This window comes from Macaca mulatta, chromosome X (assembly GCF_049350105.2).
Source record: "Macaca mulatta isolate MMU2019108-1 chromosome X, T2T-MMU8v2.0, whole genome shotgun sequence".
NCBI classification, from domain to species: Eukaryota; Metazoa; Chordata; class Mammalia; order Primates; family Cercopithecidae; genus Macaca; species Macaca mulatta.
The window spans coordinates 81,159,991-81,178,681 of NC_133426.1; the positions used below are offsets into that span (position 1 = coordinate 81,159,991).

The 18,691-nt window shown below is 38.2% G+C and overlaps 1 protein-coding gene and 1 pseudogene across 2 annotated transcripts in view; both read right to left on the reverse strand.

Annotated features, from left to right (window-relative positions):
• Window positions 1-449: 449 nt before the first annotated feature.
• Window positions 450-1,248, reverse strand: LOC144338763 (polyadenylate-binding protein 1 pseudogene; annotated as a pseudogene).
• A 2,045-nt stretch (window positions 1,249-3,293) lies between these two features.
• RLIM (ring finger protein, LIM domain interacting) overlaps window positions 3,294-18,691 on the reverse strand; it is a 28,490-nt gene continuing 13,092 nt past the window's right edge. Inside the window, exons 3-5 of one of the 2 annotated variants that reach the window (XM_015127695.3) lie at window positions 13,690-13,882; window positions 12,121-12,204; window positions 3,294-10,882 (exon numbers count right to left, since the gene is read on the reverse strand). In XM_015127695.3, coding sequence (XP_014983181.1) covers window positions 9,261-10,882; window positions 12,121-12,204; window positions 13,690-13,858 — 1,875 coding nt within the window. In that variant the 5' untranslated portion in view covers window positions 13,859-13,882 and the 3' untranslated portion in view covers window positions 3,294-9,260. The remainder of the gene's footprint in view (window positions 10,883-12,120; window positions 12,205-13,689; window positions 13,883-18,691) is intronic. The other variant, NM_001266839.1, reaches the window with a different exon arrangement.

The window sequence follows — 18,691 nt, forward strand, 5'->3', positions numbered from 1 at the left end:
CCCAAAGTGATGGGATTACAGATGTGAGCCACTGCACCCAGCAGGGTATATTTTTAAAAAGCTGCATTTCAATCTTTCTAGTCATTTAATATTTCAAATTGTCATAATTGGGGCCAAGAGCACATGTAATAAGGGGCTGAGATAACCGTTTAACAATTTCCCAATTTTTTTTTCCACTGTTTAAGGAATTTTTATTAAAGCAAGAATTTTATAATCCAAATTACGTTTCCTTGCTGAGTTATCAATTATGTTACTTAAAACAGAACTGACATTTTGAGCTATTCCACAGTAAAGAATTACAAAATTAAAGAAAGGAATGCTTTAAATTTTTGTACTTTGCTGAAAATTCTTTTTCCCAGGGTGTATAAAACATTAATTTTTTATATTTTACTTTGTTGTGTGTGTTTTTTTTTAATCATGGACTAGCATTATGTTTGCTAGACCTGGCATTTGCTCGGTACATAAGGCTGTTTCCTTTCCTTTTTTATTTTATATTTTGCAATTTTTTCCCATAATATTTAAGTTTTTCGATGTTTAGATATTTTTCTTCGATGAAGCCAAGTTTCTTTTCGTGGTCCCTGATCAATTTTAAACAGTTAGAACACCGGTGGTACTGTTAACTGCTTTCTGGGCAGGCTCTTTAGCTTGGTGGGCTTGTAGTACAGCTACAGCTTCATCAACCTTAGAATGGAGTGACTCTGGAGACTCAAGCATATGAAGAAGTTCTGAATTACCAATCTCCAACAACATGCCAGTGATTTTACCAGCAAAAGTATGGTGCATGGCTTGAATAAGAGGAAACAGCCGTTCACCCAACATTTGCTTTTACTCTTGAGGAGGGGCAGATGCCAACATGGAAGCAATCAAATGTTCCTGACCTTGTACATGAATAAGCAGACTGTTGCATTGTAACTTGTGGCTGTGCATTAAGATGTTGCTGAGTATTGCGAACTCCCGCATCATGTTTATACTGTGGAACGGTGTGCAGAGCAGGAGTAGCTGCAGCAGCTGCAGCTGCAGGACGTGGACCCATTGTCTGTGTTGATGAATTCCCCAAATTTTTATTCCAGCCTATTTTGAGACTTCTGGAAATAAAACACCTCGATACCATTTGCCCTAGGGCTGATTACAAGGTACACTTAAACTGCTAAAATGATAGTTCATGTTATTCACAGTGCTAAGGTGTGTGTATCTGGTAATGCCCAGTGCTTTACTGAATTTACAGTATATTACCATTAATCCTCCAAAAAAAAAAAAAAAAATTGCAGCCGGGCGCGATGGCTCACGCCTGTAATACCACTACTTTGGGAGGCTGAGGCGGGCAGATCATGGGATCAGGGGTTCGAGACCAGCCTGGCCAACACGGTAAAACCCTGTCTCTACTAAAAATACAAAAATAAGCTGGGCGTGGTAGTAGGCGCCTGTAATCCCAGCTACTCGGGAGGCTGAGGCAGGAGAATCGTTTGAACCCAGAGGCGGAGGTTGCAGTGAGCCGAGATCACACCATTGCACTCCAGCCTGGGCAACAGGGCGAGACTCTGTCTCAAAAAAACAAACAAACAAAAACCGATTTGGCCTTTTTTTTCTTGGCAAACCAGCCAAAACTGATGTTTATTCTAAGAAATTACACCTCATAAGCAGTCTAGTCTAGGGCTTGGGATAAATATTACATATAGTAGTGGGATTAAGAGCACAAGGAAGATAACTCTGCATCAAAGATGATTGCAAATAATCTGCTACTTACTATGTGACCTGGGCAAATTACCAAACATCTGTATCTCAGCTGCATTACCTATAAAATGGGTGGCATACTTTCACCTCAGTCACTGTGATGATTAAATAATTTATATAGAGTACTTAATACAATGTCTAACAGCAACCAGAAAAATTTAGCTAATTCAAATATAGTTATTAGTAATCCATAAAAGGTCTTATGGTTAAATCTTGTCTAAATTCAAAGACCTCAAATAAACTGGACTTGCTTTCTTATTTTTTAAAATGACCATTATAAGAGTTCAGTTTATAATCCACCCAGATTTATCGAATCCTCTCTTCTAGGTATCTGGGGCCTTTTTTTTTGAGACAAGGTTTCGCTGTCACTCGGGCTGGAGTGCAACAGCGTGATCACAGCTCACTGCAGCCTTGACTTCCCGGGCTCAAGTGATTCTACCACCTCAGCCTCCCGAGTAGCTGGGACCACAGCCATGCACCACCACACCTGGCTAATTTATGTCTGGATCCTTTTCACTGACCTAAGATGCCTGTGCTTTGGCTTCACCGTCTACAGCACAAACTTTTTGGTGGTGGTACTGAGTTTCAAATAATAAAATCATGAATGACACTAAACTTAAAACCCGGGAAGGTCATGAGTTGAAGAGCTGACTACATCAAAACTATCCTAAGAAACTGAGTTATGATGCCAATGACAGATGGCTCTGCTATAGTTTCAGAGGAAATGAAACTATAAAAAAAATACACCAGGTATCACAATGAGATGATTTACTTGAAACAAGGAAATCTTAGTGGCTTAAGCAATATGTTTAAGAGGTTGAAGATAGGGCCAGGGGCAGTGGCTCACGCCTGTAATCCCAGCACTTTGGAAGGCCGAGGCGGGCGGATCACGAGGTCAGGAGACTGAGACCATCCTGGCTAACACAGTGAAACCCCGTCTCTACTAAAAATACAAAAAATTAGCCGAACGTCATGGTGGGCGCCTGTAGTCCCGCTACTCGGAAGGCTGAGGCAGGAGAATGGCGTGAACCCGAGAGGCGGAGCTGGCAGTGAGCCGAGATCCCGCCACTGCTCTCTAGCCTGGGCGACAGAGTGACTCCGTCTCAAAAAAAAAAAAAAAAAAAAAAGAGGTTGAAGATAGAAATGGAAGACAGAAGTACAAACACATGTGCACATCTACAAGTTTTTGTATATATAGAGGGCAAGCAAGGGAGGTGTCAGAGCAATGGCAAGAATACAAGAAACAGCAAAGATGCACCTACTTAAAATGTCATTCACATAAATCTTTCCAGGATCCTTGTATTGGAATATAGTCTTTTATTTTACCACTCAACGATTAAGCCATTCAACTACACAACACAGATAAAACAGAAGTTATAACATATAAACCAGTACCTGCCCACACTTATAGCAGTGAAAGGAATAAAAACCAAGGTTGCACTGTAATTCCATTTGATTCTAAAAATCAAGTCTATTTGACATTGGTTTGAAGCAACAGAACCTTTATAGCAGATTCCCCTTTTTAAAGAAAAACCCAAGGAGAGATGATCAAGCACAAATGATCACTTCATGCATTTTATTGATAGTCTATATTTTAAATCTGCAGTATGACATCTTACATAGGGAAAAAAGCTTCTTCCTAAAAGATAACTATTAATAATCAAACCAGCTTTAATATGATTGACCTTTCAAGGTCTTGTTTTGCATTAAACAAGTTAACTTTTAGCAGGTGTAAAGCACTGTACAAAAGAAAACTGTGTACATTCTCAAAATTTAATACAGGGCTTCCCAACCAGGAGTCTGCTGGATAGATATTGGAGAAGGGTGTTATGTTCAGGTTTAAATTGAAAGAAAATGAGAAACCAGATAAAGCAAACCAACCAAATTAACTTCACTTTGTGCTGCTCTCTGCTTTTTTGAGTCTCTCCCGAAGGTCAGGAAGCCCTGGTGTAACAATCACTTTAGTCTTTACAGAACATACATCTATGTGCTTTGTGTCCAAAGACATAAAGGCAGCCTTTGTTACTGTTCCCCCTCCAAATCCCTTCAGGTTCTTATAAGCTTCAGAAAGCTTTCCAAGATTGCTGCCCTGTTCTTTGTATGAATCCAAGTAAACAACTATACCAAAGCAGCTCTTCCTGGGAGAAGATAAAACAGGCACAGATACATCAATAAGCCAACTGCGTACCTACTCAACTTGATACCTGATCACATGGCCCTACATCCTTAAAAGCAGCACCAGGGACAAACGGAGCTATCAAGAGGTAAAATCCAAACACTGGACAGTTAAAACACATACAAACCAGTTAAAAGAACATTAGTAATGGGGCACTAAATAGAGTTAAGGCTGGACAGCTGGTTCACCCATATCTTGGTATTGAAATAATTCTGCATGATGAAGAACTTATAGAGGAACCTTGAAATCAAGAGGCACCATGGTATGACAGGGTTCACTTTCACTGCATGTCTTTAAGATATCTACTACTCAGCCCAACTGACCATAAAGCAGCTTGTGGAACTTTAATAAACAAATCCTAATAAAAATAAATATCTCACTAATTTTTAGAGTGTTGGAGGGTATGCCTAGTTCCTTCAGATTTGATCAAGACATGAGAATTATAAAACCAATACAAACTGTTCTGTGATTATCACTTGACAGTTCTAACACTGTTAAACAGTTCAATTCCATGCTGTAGCCTTTAAGATACAAACTGGGGTTACTTAAATGAGATCACTCACTTGTTAGAGGAGTATCAGATAAATTTTAGAACTGTTCCAGTTAAGGAAAATAATTCTTAATTTCATAATCCTAAAAATTTTTGCAGGGCAGGTACTTAACTCACAGCTGTTTTAGTTGATTAAAAAATCTGATTTAAAAATAAGTGAGGCTGGGTGCAGGGGCTCATGCCTATAATCCCAGCACTTTGGGAAAATGAGGCAGGCGAATTGCCTGAGCCCAGGAGTTCAAGAACAGCCTGGACAAGATGGCGAGACCCCATCTCCACAAAAAATTAGCCAGGTGATGTGGTGCATGCCTGTAGTCCCAGCTACTTGGAAGGCTGAGGTGGGAGAATCACCCGAGCCCAGGAAGTCAAGGCTGCAGTGAGCCGTGACCATGCCACTGCACTCCAGGCTGGGTGACAGAGCAAGACCCTGTCTCAAAAAGTAAAAAATAAAATAAAATAAAAATAAATAAGTGACATACTAGTTCCTCTGATCTTTTACTTTTTTCCAAATGAAGTATGCTGTCAATTTACATTTTTCATGTTTTTTCAAAAGCACACAATTTACTAGTTAATTCAATGAATTACAATACTGTTATTGAATATAAACATACTGAAGAATTAAAGGAAAAAAAAACACACCTGACACTTTAACATGTGCCTTAACAATCTTGCATACGAAGGTACAGAATACTTCAGAAAGTAACAATCAGCATAGTCTTATAAGACTAGGAGAATAAAAGTGCCCTGCAAACATGGCTTCTATGTACTTAATATGATAAAACATGTGACAGGGAAGCCTGTAAGGTAAAACTTAAAAAAAAAAAATCAAATAAGGCAGATTATAAATTTTTTTGTTCGCAAAAGAACAAAGGAGAAAAGGGGAAGAATAAAAACATTCTCCATCTTTAAAAGAAAAAATATTAACCACAAGGTGCCACTATATTTTAGCAAGCTGTAAAAATGGCCTTTTAAGAGGAATTTTGCAATCTTTACCTCCCTATCATATGGGTATTTTGGGAACTGACTGAAAGTCATGGCTGATGCTTGACCCATTTCATGTCATGGACGCTCGGGAAGCAGGTAGTTAAATACAAAGCATATTATGTGACAACCCTCCATAAATATAATTTGAGACACTGACACTAGGAGAGGATACTTGGCACAGAAAAGACATGTTATTCCAGGGGAGGGGGACACATTACTTGAGGCAACACTTACAGCCAACCAGTTTCCTATCTTAAGGTTTGGATGAATTCCAATAATCATTTTAAAAAACTGTGTGTGTACACACACACATATTTTATTTCCTGGTGAAGGTTTTCTTATGAACTGTACAATTACCTACATTCCAACACTAATGTGAACACTTTTCTCAATCCCCACCTCCATTAACACCATTGAGGTATAACTTACATGTTCTTTTTAGAGCAATATTCCAAATTAACAAGGTGGCTTATCTTCTATAGTGCTGATAGAAAGTCTGCAAACTTTTAACTTACCTTGCTCAACTTTGTTTCTAATAGTACTAATAAACCTCAACTTTGACCGCACATGGTGGCTTATGCCTGTAATCCCAGCATTTTGGGAGACTGAGGCAGGCAGATCACTTCAGGTCAGGAGTTCAAGACCAGCCTGGCCAATATGGTGAAATCCCCATCTCTATTAAAAATACAAAAACTAGCCAGGTGTGGTGGCACGCACCTGTAATCCCAGCTACTCGGGAGGCTGAGGCAGGAGAATTGCTTGAACCCAGGAGGTGGAGGTTGCAGTGAACCGAGATCGCTCCATTGCACTTCATCCTGGGTGACCAAGTGAGACTCTGTCTCAAAAAACAAAACAAAACAAAAAAACCTCAACTTTGTCAGCTGCTCAGTTAAAACACTTCAAACATTTCAGACTAGTAAGTGAATTTTTAAAAACATCTGAAATATTCAAGAAAATTTGGGTTTTGGTACTTTTCCCTATGCTTTGAACAATGTGAACTCCCAACATTGTTTATCCTTGTTCCTCTTACTGCATGAAGTTCAAACTAGGTCTTAAAGACAACATTTCTGTACTTAAGAAAAAGTGCAAAGACAGAAAATGAAATATAAGGTGTTCTGCAAGAAATGTTCCCTCGAGAATGGTGATTGGATGTTGGTGGGGGGAAAACGATTTTTGTTCTCCACCGTAATCTGACACCTACGAATGACCTTGTCTTCAATGTCCACAACACCAGTAAGCATGTAATAATCATGGACATCGCAAGATTAAAAAATTAAGTAGCAAATTCCACTAAAATACTTGTATTCATTCTATACAATCGAATGGAAATCCGTGAGTGCTATTGAAAAAGGTGTTCACATGCACATGTCCAATATGTGCATTCCACTGAAGGCTACAAGCTTAAAATTCTATTTCCAGTGTTTATGAATAGCTTCAATATCTACATTCATAGCCAGCATTCTGCTTGAGTTACCTCTTACTTTAATACTTCACAAATCAGTTGTACATCTTGGGAGGTTAGGAAGGTATCTGTTGTCAATAACTTTCTCTTATGCTTAGAATGTGCTGCAATTGTTTTTAAACTATTTAAAATGAACGCCCCTATAATAATGAAACACTTTATGCCAAGAAGAAAACTGATTTGTTTTTAGCCAATCAAGACTACCCTGCAGATCTGAAAACTGTAGATTACATCCTTAGGAAAGGAGAAAAGGAGGCTCACAAATATAAAGGAATCCTGACTTTACACGGACACGTTTTTAAAAAGATAAAATGTATTACATAAGCGCCATAAACAGTGAAATCTGCTTATAAAAAAAATAAGTGAAGCTTTGTTTGGACATTATTTCCTTGCAAGAGCAGTACATATCCTTAGTAAACAACTACCATATTTACAAGTTAATTTCCTTGATACTTAGGTAGGATTGAAAGCCAGAAGAAATCATGAAAGAGTGAGCTTTGAAATAATCTTTACAGCTAAGTTGATAACAGTGAAGGTAGCCAGACAATTCCTAAAGCAGACTTGTTTATTTTGTAGAGTATCTGACTATGTCTGGGTAGCTAGCTTGCTTTGATAAAGGCCAAGGACAAGTTCAATCCCTATTTTGGCCTGTTAAAGCTTTTCCCAGAAGAATAAATACCTGCTCCATAGTCATTCTAATCCTAACCCCAGCTAGCCTCAAAAAAGAAACTAGGCAAGAGGACTGGGGTTATCATGAAGTTACTCCTACTACTAAGAAACCAACATAAAGTGCATGTCCATAGATAGTGAGTCAGCAGTCTCATTTTCATATATGGGCAGCACAATTAAAACTTGAATTTCAAATAACCCAACATGACTCACTTTCAACAAAGGATAAAAATCCCTTAATCTTCAACTGGTCTTTAAATTCGAGATGTTAGGTCTGTGTTAAGAGATAGTAATGAAATATTATCAAGTGTGCAATGGTACCTTAAATGACAAATCTCAAAAATAACACAAATTCAAGACTTTCCTATTAACACACACATGTGTACCAACTGCATTTCATATGCTACAAGTGGTTTTATAGTCTCTTTCCTCCATCTTTTCATTTTTGAGGAGCAGACTTGTAAAAACATCAATTTAACTTGTGCTAGGTGGTAGTGGTTTGTTTTTCTTAAACCAGAACTCTGCCAAATTTGCTGATCTTCTGCTTCGTCTACTCAGGTAGAATACCAGGTCAAGCTGCTGCTGCGGCTGCTCTCACCATATGAAACCAGTTTGTGTCTGCATTATTACCGTCTTCAGGAAAACTTTTAAATCCTCCAGAGCCGTTTTCTTTATTCCTCCCATCTTTCACTTCCTGCCTAAATCCAAGTTAAATTATACGATTTCCACTGGTCTTCAACACAGTTTGATTCTGCACTGTCCTTTCCTTTGCATGTCACAGTAGCTGTTCACATACATTAAATATTATAGATATGTTCTGCTCTTGACATCTACACACTTACAAAAGCAGCTTTGTACTTTGTTTGGTGTGTTTGTTACTATGTTGGCTCACAAAAAGCAGTTTTCTCAGTTCTAAGCATGGTACTTTACAATTTTTAATGCATTCATACAACAGTGCATTGGAAAAGTACTGAGCCTCTACAAAATAGCTTTACATTTTTAAACAAATGAATGTGATTTTTTTTTCACTTACACAAGCATAGGCTTTTTAATATTTCCACAAGATAAATATCTCAATTAAACTATAAGCTCACTCTACAGTGTGCCACAGTGATGGGCTTAGGAGACAGTTGTACACTTAGAAGATCCTAACCTTAGTGTTATTTACACTGACATGTCCAGTATCACCAAGTCTGAAAGGTGAACAAACAATATTCAGAATGTGGCTGAATTTGTGTCAACTAATAACTAGGAATGGTATAGCTTTAATCACTTATGAAACACATACTGTAACTTAGTCTAAACTGGTAATTTCCTTCGCTCCTCTCTCTTATGGCGTGGGAAAATTTAAAGATCAACATGAAACAGGAGCCATTGCTAAGGCAGATCTTTTAAGATAACAAAGGAAAAATTAACGAGTGTATATGATAAATTAACAGTAACAGTGATGCTACCAATTTAACTGGTACAGAAATCAGATTTTTAGGTCCTAAAACGTGACTTTTAAAATACTTCCTTTTATTCTGGAACAAAAACTGGAGAAAGGACAATGATTCCTTCAGAAAGCAATGACTCAATTCAGGTTGTTACTTTACATTTAAGTACCACTCAAAAAGTGGACATAAAAGCAAGTGATTCCTATTTGCCCATCACTATATCAGCTACATAGCTGAGAGTTCAGATCTTAATTACACAACACTTTCTCTGTTCCCAGAAGCTAAGACTGCTCTGCGACAAATAGGACAGGTAGAATTCTCAGATAACCAGCGATCGATGCAGTGGACATGGTACTCATGGGAACAAGGTAGTTTACGAAGTTTGTTGCCTTCTGTATATTCTGTAATGCAAACACTACAGGTTTTTAATGCATCATTTTCACCAAAACTTCTCATTGCCAAGTTGTCAATCTGTTCTTTGGTGAGTCCTCTAGGCTGGTCATCATCATCCTCATTTAAGAGGAAAAACTGAGCCAGGCTAAGGAAGGGCAAAGAGCCACTTTCATCAAATGTGACTGGGGCCCTATGTCGACCCTCTCGCCTGGCACCTGATGAGCCTGATGATGAGCTTCCTTCATTACTGCCTTCAAATAAATCTGAGCTAGCTTCTGAACTTTCACCACCGGAACTGGAACTAGGACTGGAACTGGAACTCGAACTGGAACTCGAACTGGAACTCGAACTGGAGCTCGAACTGGAACCAGAACTACTACCACCACCAGAACCCCCTCTTCCACTCCGTGACTCTGCCCTTTCCATATTTCGATTGGGGACTGAGCCAGTAGGCTCTGAGTCGCTATCACTGTACATAAAATAGCTTAACTCACCAAAACCTGTCATTATCTGCCTTAACATGGTCTGAATTGCAACAGATGTAGTCTCACTTAAACCAGTATTTAAGATTCTACGAATGGGAATTCTGATGGTACTGACATAGGTTCTCACACCTGCCCGCTCAGAACGTGAAAACGTACGCCTAAAACCTCCTCGTTCACTTTCATAGGTGACAGTGTTGTTTGGCGTCTGAGACCTAGATCGAGTTCTGCTGGCTATGCTATCTCTCTGCCGATATTCTCCAGGACGAACTCTTCTTACTTGAAGATCAAGGACTATGGTTGGAGGTCTCTGTCCTGATCCTGTAGATTCACCATTGGCAGCTGTGTCCGAAGAACCTGCTCCTTGAGAGGCATTTCTTGTTCCAGAAGCTGCAAAAAGACCTCTACTTAGCAACTCAGGCCCAGATATTTGCTGTCTCAATGTCACATGGTGCCGGGTTCTAGAACTTCCCTCCGTCTCATTTACCAAAGGATGTTCAAAAGTCTGAGATGAGATACTATGATGAGATCTTCGTGGAATTTCACTCATTGGATGCAGAGGTGACCTACTTCTCTCAGCTCTTGCTCTGGTTCTCCGATGGTCTGGGCTCCTGCTTCTTGCCCTCCTCTGACCTCTGGTAGGTGGGACCTCTGTTAATGCTTCAGTTGAATTTCGTTCTGATCTAGATGGCCTTGCAGATGTTGATTCAGATCGTGGGTTTTCCACTTGCCTTTGGCTGTTGTTTTCCACATTTTCTCCACTAGAACGTCTTGCAGATGGCTCATTTTCATTCTCTGAATTTTGGCTCCCATTATTACGATTAACATTTATCTCTAAACTGAATCTGAAATCACCACTGTTTGGATTAGTCCGGCTCACCGCTCTCCAAGATTGGTTTCCTCTTTGTCCACTTCTTGTTGTATTTCCAGTTTGTCTGACAGAGTTTAGCCAGTCTATTATAGAGTCACCATTAGACACATCATCTGAAGAGTCTCCTCCTGTTCAAAACAAAGGAGGGGGAGAGGGAGAAAAAGGAACTACTAAAATGAGGACAATCATATAATAAGTGCTCTAAAACTCTGCATTAAAGAATTTAAAGATTCGGAACACATTTCATAATTACAGATTTTTACAAACTACACTGCATAAACTTATAAGGCAAGAAAATTCTAATTCCATTTGAAAAGAGCAATCTATATTAGAGAAATTTAGAGAATTATTTGATTTTTAAAGGGAATCTAGAGGAAGTCTGTTTCCAGTATTTTATCATATAAAGGCCAAGCATACCACTGTGGGATGGCCAGAAGACATTTTTTCAGTCCTCTGCCAAAACACTAATGTAATCAGACTAGGTAAGGAGACAGTGTTTAAAGAATAGTCACATTTAGTTCAAGCTACATTTCTGTCAAATTTTTATTAGTCTACATACTGTGCCTTCGATAACATTTGAGGTTGTTTTAAAATACAGGACTACTTATTGTAGCCATAAGAAAAATACAAACAAGATTTATAGGTTTAAAAGCATTTGCATATTTCTTAAAGTTACCAAGGTTTTCAATGGACATGAAATTAAAGATCAGATCAAATAAGTAGTCTGAACCTTGCATAGCACATACACTGGCATGCTCAAGAACCAAATTATTATCGTAGCCTCTCAGGTTACACAGTCAAAATCCCTACTCGACACTGGGAGGGAAACACCAGACCTGAGATTAGAGCAAGATTTCTCAACAGTGGTACTACTTGACATTTTAAGCCAGTTAATTCTGTGTCATGGGGGCTGTGTTGTGCATTATGGCATGTCAGGATGTTTGGCAGCATTCCTGCCCTCTACACAAATGTCTCCAGACGTTGCTAATGTCCCACATGGGACAAAATTATATCTCATTAGGAGCCACTGGGTTTAGACATTTCTTTTTGCTGGTGAAGAACTCGCATGTTTATAAAGAAGGAATTAAGTAGGAATAAATTTCAATGGAGGTGAAAAACAAACAAAATCACATTTAAATAGGCCATTTCTCACTGTGTTCCAATTAACATAAACATCCCAAAGGTGAGATAGAAAAAAAATGCTGACATTCTAAGTATAAGAAAATGTCAGTTTTCTTTTTATGAGCAGTTACTTAGCACCAAATTAATTTGTGCCAAATTTGGATAATCTTTGGCTGACATTTACTATTACAAAGCTCCTATCATTCTATCATCTATCCACCTCCCCACCAAAACCAAAATATACCTCTATTTTCATCTGAGTTTTGCGGTGGTGGGCCTTCTTTAATTTGCTGTAGTCTTCTCAGCAACTCTTCCTCAGTACTTTCACCTGAAATTTAACACCACAGGGCAAAAATGACATTAGGGGTATGACAATCAAATACTTTATCAGTGACTCATAGTAATCTGACACAAGATGATTAGGAAAAAATCATATTTTTAAAAGTTAAGAGAAAACGTAAAAAAAAAAAAAAAAAAAAAAAAAAGAAAGAAAAAAGAAAACCAGTGGTTCCCAACTCTCTGAGAGAAAAACCAAGGAGTAGGTAGGACCCGGGAAAAATTCACTTCTTTGGAAACATATTACAAGCAATTTACAAAGTTCTTTTGCATATAAGATCTAACTTTTAAAAATTGCAACTCTAGGCCAGGCATGGTGGCTCACGCCTGTACTCCCAGCACTTTGGGAGGCCGAGGCAACTGGATCACCAGAGGTCAGGAGTTCATGACCAGCCTGGCCAACATGGCAAAACCCCATCTCTACTAAAAATACAAAAATTAGGCAGGCGTGGTGGTGGGCGCCTGTAATCCCAGCTACTTAGGAGACTGAGGAGCAGGGTCACTTGAACCTGGGAGGCAGAGGTTGCAGTGAGCCGGGACTGCACCACTGCACTCCAGCCTGGGCGATGGAGCAAGACTCCGCTTAAAAAAAAAAAAAAAAAAAGGCAAAGGCAATTCTAAGCTGGGCACACAGTGGTACTGCATCTGTAGTGCCAGCTTGTTAGGTTGGGAGACTCAGGCAGAAGAATCCCTTGAGTCCAGCCAGGGCAACATAATGAGACCCTGTCTTAAAAGTAAATAAGTAAATAATTTTTAAGAATTGAAGCTTTGAGAGGAAGATATTGTTATCTGCATTTTAAAATGAAGAAACAGACTGAGTGATAGACTGGCTTGCCAGAAGCCACATCAAACAGCAGGGCCAGAACTCCAACTAAGGCATTCTGATTCAAGCCTGGTACTGTTGGCTCAAAACACACTCCCTCTCTTAAAAGTCATGCAAAAACCTTACCTTTTAAAATCTAAGCAATTACTCAAAGGTAAGTAGAATTAAACAGAAATGAGAAGGAAGACAGACACTGAGTTTTAACTAGGATCAAATGGGACTTCGTGGGGTAAAAGATAATCAAGCACAAACTTCTAATTGCTATGTTACCCAAGGCTAGCTCTGGAGTATTACAACTGGGACATATTCAAAAAATCAGAGATTTAACAAAATAGAATAAGTCTTTCCTAAAACCTAAGTTCCCATTAGCTATTCTACACTTGGATTTTTATCTAGTAAGTTAGATAAAGCTAACTAAGAACACTAAAAATTCATATTATAATTCATAAGTTAAAAATCTCTCTGATATAGTATAATTCCAAACATGAGTAAATACAATCAGGTAATAAATACAGCAATAAATGTCATTCCATATCCCTTATATTAAATAATATTTCATAATGGCTAAAGAAATGGATTTTTAAAACAGGTTCAGGTATTTTTTTTTAAACCAGCAATTTACATTTATAAATCCTTAAATATATGTAAGCATACCTGGGGTGCCTAGCAAATTGTTATCTCTCATAAGCCTATAATCTTCTTCACTCAGGTTATTTACAAATTGATAGAAAGCTTCTTCCCGATCCAATCGGTCCATCTGACTTCTGCGCTGTGCTGCAGACTGATCACCACTTCCTTTGTCGTTAGAATCTGAGTTTTCCATATTGATGAACAAGTAGAAAATTACCTGAAAAGAGAAAGGAGACTAATCTTGAAAATAAAAGTCACTATGCATTCTATACAACAGTTTTAATTACGTAAAAATCCAGAATGTAGGTCTAGACGTGGATTTTCAGACCTCAAATGAAATTTCCTAACAAAAACTCCTAAAAAGCACTGTTATATTAAGAGTAGGTCAACGGTTGGCAAACTACAGCCCTTGAGCCAGACAGGGTTGGCGAACTAAAGCCCTTGGGCCAAATCCAGACATACTGTGGTATTTTTTGTGTTTTTTTTTTGAGATGGAGCCTTGCTCTCTCAACCAGGCTAGAGTGCAGTGGTGTGATCTCAGCTTATTGCAACCTCCACATCCCAGGTTCAAGTGATTCTCTGCCTCAGCCTCCCGAAGTAGCTGGGACGACAGGCACCTGCCACCGCACCCAACTAATTTTTGTATTTTTAGTAGAGACAGGGTTTCACCATGTTGGCCAGTCTGGTCTCAACCTCCTGACCTCAAGTGACCCGCCCTCCTTGGCCTCCCAAAGTGCTGGGATTACAGGTATGAGCCACTGCACCCAGCCTCATGCTGCATATTTTTATTCTCCTTGCAATCTAAGAATGGTTTTTATATACTAACTTGTGACATACAAAATTCACATTTTAGTGTTCATAAAGTTTTATTGGAACACAGTCATACACATTCATTTACATGTTATCTATGTCTGCTTCTGTGCTATAATGGCAGAGTTGAGCAGTTTTGAGACTGTATGTGGCACTTCCATTGCTTTGGACTGCTGCTCTGTGCACTCCAAGTTGCAATGATGTAGTTATAACGACAGCATTTCAAGTGCTTTCATACTGTGACATTAAAAAAAACTGAGTACACGCTCATCATCTCAAACAAAGAGAAAAGTGGACTCTGAATGTCATGCTTAAAGGTGCAGCAGAGGATGGATTTTTCAAAAATCAGATTAGATGGCAAAGAATGCATGATTATGCAAAAAAGACTATATACTAAATACAATATATACTGACACTATTAAACACTAGTGACAATATTCCCAATTCACAGGAAAGCTACAGTTTAAAAAGTTAGAAAATTTAAAGTGAAATCTCATCACAAAATATTTCTTCACAAAAATAAAAATGAGGCTTCAGTCAAAGTAAATTTCCAAGCGGCTCATTTATTGGCTAAGCAAGGAAAGCTGTTTATTGATGGTGAGTTAGTGAAATTATGTTTGAGTGCAGAAGCTGAAGAACTGTGTCCAGAGAAAATAAATGTAATATTGGAATTTTGTTGAGTATAGTGGTCCAAAAAGTTGGGAATATTGAAAGCAACGTCACTAATCAACTGAAAAATAAGGTAAATGATGGAGTGGTTCTCTCTTTGGCTCTTGATTTGTTGACAAAATGTAACTGATACTACTTAAAAGTTATTGTTTATTCAAAGAACCAAGTGTTGATTATTCAAGGAGTTTGAACTGCAGAACTAGCCTCTATGTGTAGTCTACATGAAATAATCATAGGTGAGAATATTTTCAAAGCTGAGAAAACTCTAATTCAGCACAATCTGAAGCAGAATCTGATAATAAGATATGTTACTACTGGAACGGTAAAAATACATATGGAATGGAAAAAGATCTAGTTGGACAAATTTACCAAGTTTATGAAAATGTAAGGTACTTAACATTTATGGTTATTTATTTTATTACTCATCAGCAGGTGATCTGAAGAAAATATTTCAATCTATCATATTACTGAACCGGTAGCACTAATGATGAACTTCTCTCTTACAAACTCTGGTTTAAGTTCAAGTTCCATGAATTTTTGTCAGAAATCTTGTCTTGCTCTACCACACAGCATTTTGATGGGCTAATATTGGTAAAGTTTTATTGTGACTTGTTGTGCTCAAGGCAAAGATGGAATTTTTTTTCTGCGTGAGAACTGCTCTCAGTTACTATTATCAAACAATGAATAGCTTGGAAAATTAGTGTTTCCTGCAGACCTGATAATGTTTCTTAATGAATTCATCCTAAAACAACAAAGCAAAAAACACTTATATATGAAACTTACACTGTGGTAAAGCCATTTCAACAATAACATTTGTATCACATGTAATGTCAAGCTGTTTTATATACTTCATGTGCTGACAAAGTAATGACAGCTCCATTCCCATACAAATTTGTAACACATACATTTTCTGAGCTCAAGCTACAATTCCAGAAGTGTTTTGCAGACCCCAATGTAAGCACAAAATAAATTTCCTTATTTCAAAATCCATTTAACTGTGCAACTGAGGAGCTTCCATCTAACTCTCAACTGGAAGTGGAAGTGGTATCTCTGCAGTGGTAATATGCCAAAAGGTAAATATTAAAATCATCTGGCTAGGTGTGGTGGCTCACACCTGTAATCTCAGCACTTTGGGAGGCCGAGGTAGGAGGATCACTTGAGCCTAGCAGTTCAAGACCAGCTTGGGCAACATAGTGAGACCCCATCTTCATAAAAAATTAAAAGATAAAAGATCGCCGGGCATGGTGGCTCACACCTGTAATCCCAGCACTTTGGGAGGCCGAGGTAGGCGGATCATGAGGTCAGGAGATGGATACCATCCTGGCTAATACGGTGAAACCCCGCCTCTACTGAAAATACAAAAAATTAGCTGGGTGTGGTGGCAGGCGCCTGTAGTCCCAGCTACTCGGGAGGCTGAGGCAGGAGAATGGCGTGAACTCGGGAGGCGGAGCTTGCAGTGAGCAGAGATCGTGCCACTGCACTCCAGCCTGGGTGACAGAGCGAGACTCCATCTGAAAAAAAAAACAAAAACAACAACAACAAAAAACCCATAAAAAATCTAACAAAATTCTGTAGATACCTTCTAAAAGATGAATACACTTCACTAAAATCATACACTTGTGGATTGCTTAAGATAATAATACCTATATGTAGGAAAAGATACTTTCAAATATTAAATATTTAAGTTAGCCATAAATGAACATTTGCAAATGACTAATAAGGAAGACTAGCTATGAATCCCAATTAAGCAAAATGTTACCCTCAAAAGAGTGTCATTCTTCTCATTAGTAAACCTATCTCACAAAACACTGTACTCAGTGTTATTACATTTTGAATTTTACCAGGAAAAACTGAGAATTTTGTTTCTTTCTTTTTTTGTGTAAGTAACAATATGCTCAATTTTGCTTTTTGATCTGCAAAGCCTAAAATATTATACTATCTGGCCTTTTACAGAAAAAGTATGCCAACTCCTGTTCTAGGTAATACATAAACTTAGCCAAAAATTCTTATTTGTCATTCACTATTTGTACGAGTTTAAGGAAACCAGAATATTGGCAGACATTCCACACATATTCATCAATTAACTGCACACAAAAAAACAATGGTAGTCAACAATCTAAAATACAGGGAGACTACAAACAAAAATGTTCATCCTGATTCTTCCCCTTACAACCCCAGATTCCCCTTACGTTCCCCACAAACACAACTAAATTCCATGAACATATGTGCTACTGACCGAATGTTCCCCTCAAATTCACATTGAAATCCTAAACCCCAACATGTGAATGTCCCCCTCAAATTCACATGTTGAAATCCTAAACCCCAAGATGAATATATTAGGAGGTTGGGCCTTTGGTCATAAGGATTGGGCCGTCATGAATGAGATTTACGCCTTTATAAAACAGTCCCCAGAGAGTTCCTTTGTCCTTTTGCCATGTGAGGTTAAAGTGAGAAGACAGCTGTCTATGAGGAATTGGGCTCTCAACAGATATCAAATCTGCTGGCACCCTGATCTTGGATTTTCCAGTCTCCAGAACTGTGAAAGATATGTTTTTGTTGTTTATAAGCCACTCAGTTTACGATAGTCTATTACAGCAGCCTGAACAGACTAGGACAACATGAAAATTTGACTTATGGAAAAAGGGCAGTCTATATTGGTACTATGACTTAACCCCACATACACCCACACACAACACCTGAAGTGCCAGAATGTTCACAAATCAATTCTAAAGAGAAAAGTAAGTCAAGTCTTACTCCAGATATAAAAACACAAAGAAGCCTGTCTTGTCAAACCCTGCCTCCTTGCTAAGCCTAAACAGATTTTAGTCTAGACATGGGCATACCTAGATCTCCACTGTTTTCCTTAGATCATTATTCTTAGAACTATCCTATCATTGTTTAATTAAGATGAGCATGTCAAGAAACGTGGTGGTGGTGGTGGGGGGAGATCACAATATTTTTGGAGTTTAATCTCATAATTGAGATTGCTTAATTGTAGTAAGATTATACTATATACATTTCTGACAAATGCTTACTTTATAATACTTGAAACTTTGACGCTTAAATAAAACACACACAAAAAACAGGCACTAAAAAATACAAAAAAAAAAAAAAAAAGTAAAGGAAGCCAAGTTTTCCCACATGAATCTCAGGTAATACAACTTGGTATTGGAAATGGTAAAGGCAGCTGATTTTTAAAAATACAGAAGAGCACAAAGAAAAAAAAAAGTCAGCCATAATTTCTCAAATTTGCTAAGAACATTTAACCAATGTTCTTAATAAAGCAGTTAGTAGTTTGAACGCTAATGCATGAAAGTTAAGACAAAATTCACTTGTGTAGGATACGTAAATAGTTCTGAAAATAGCTGCAGGGTTAAAAGGCTTGAAAAATATAAATCTTCCAAAGAAGGCAAAGATATCTGGTTAAGTTCTGACATGTGAAGGACATGAATCAAAGAAAAGAGAAAACTCACATGCCAAGGACAGTTACAGCAGTGGCACAAAGTCTTAATAATGGTATCAGGGGGCTGGGTGCAGTGGCTCACAC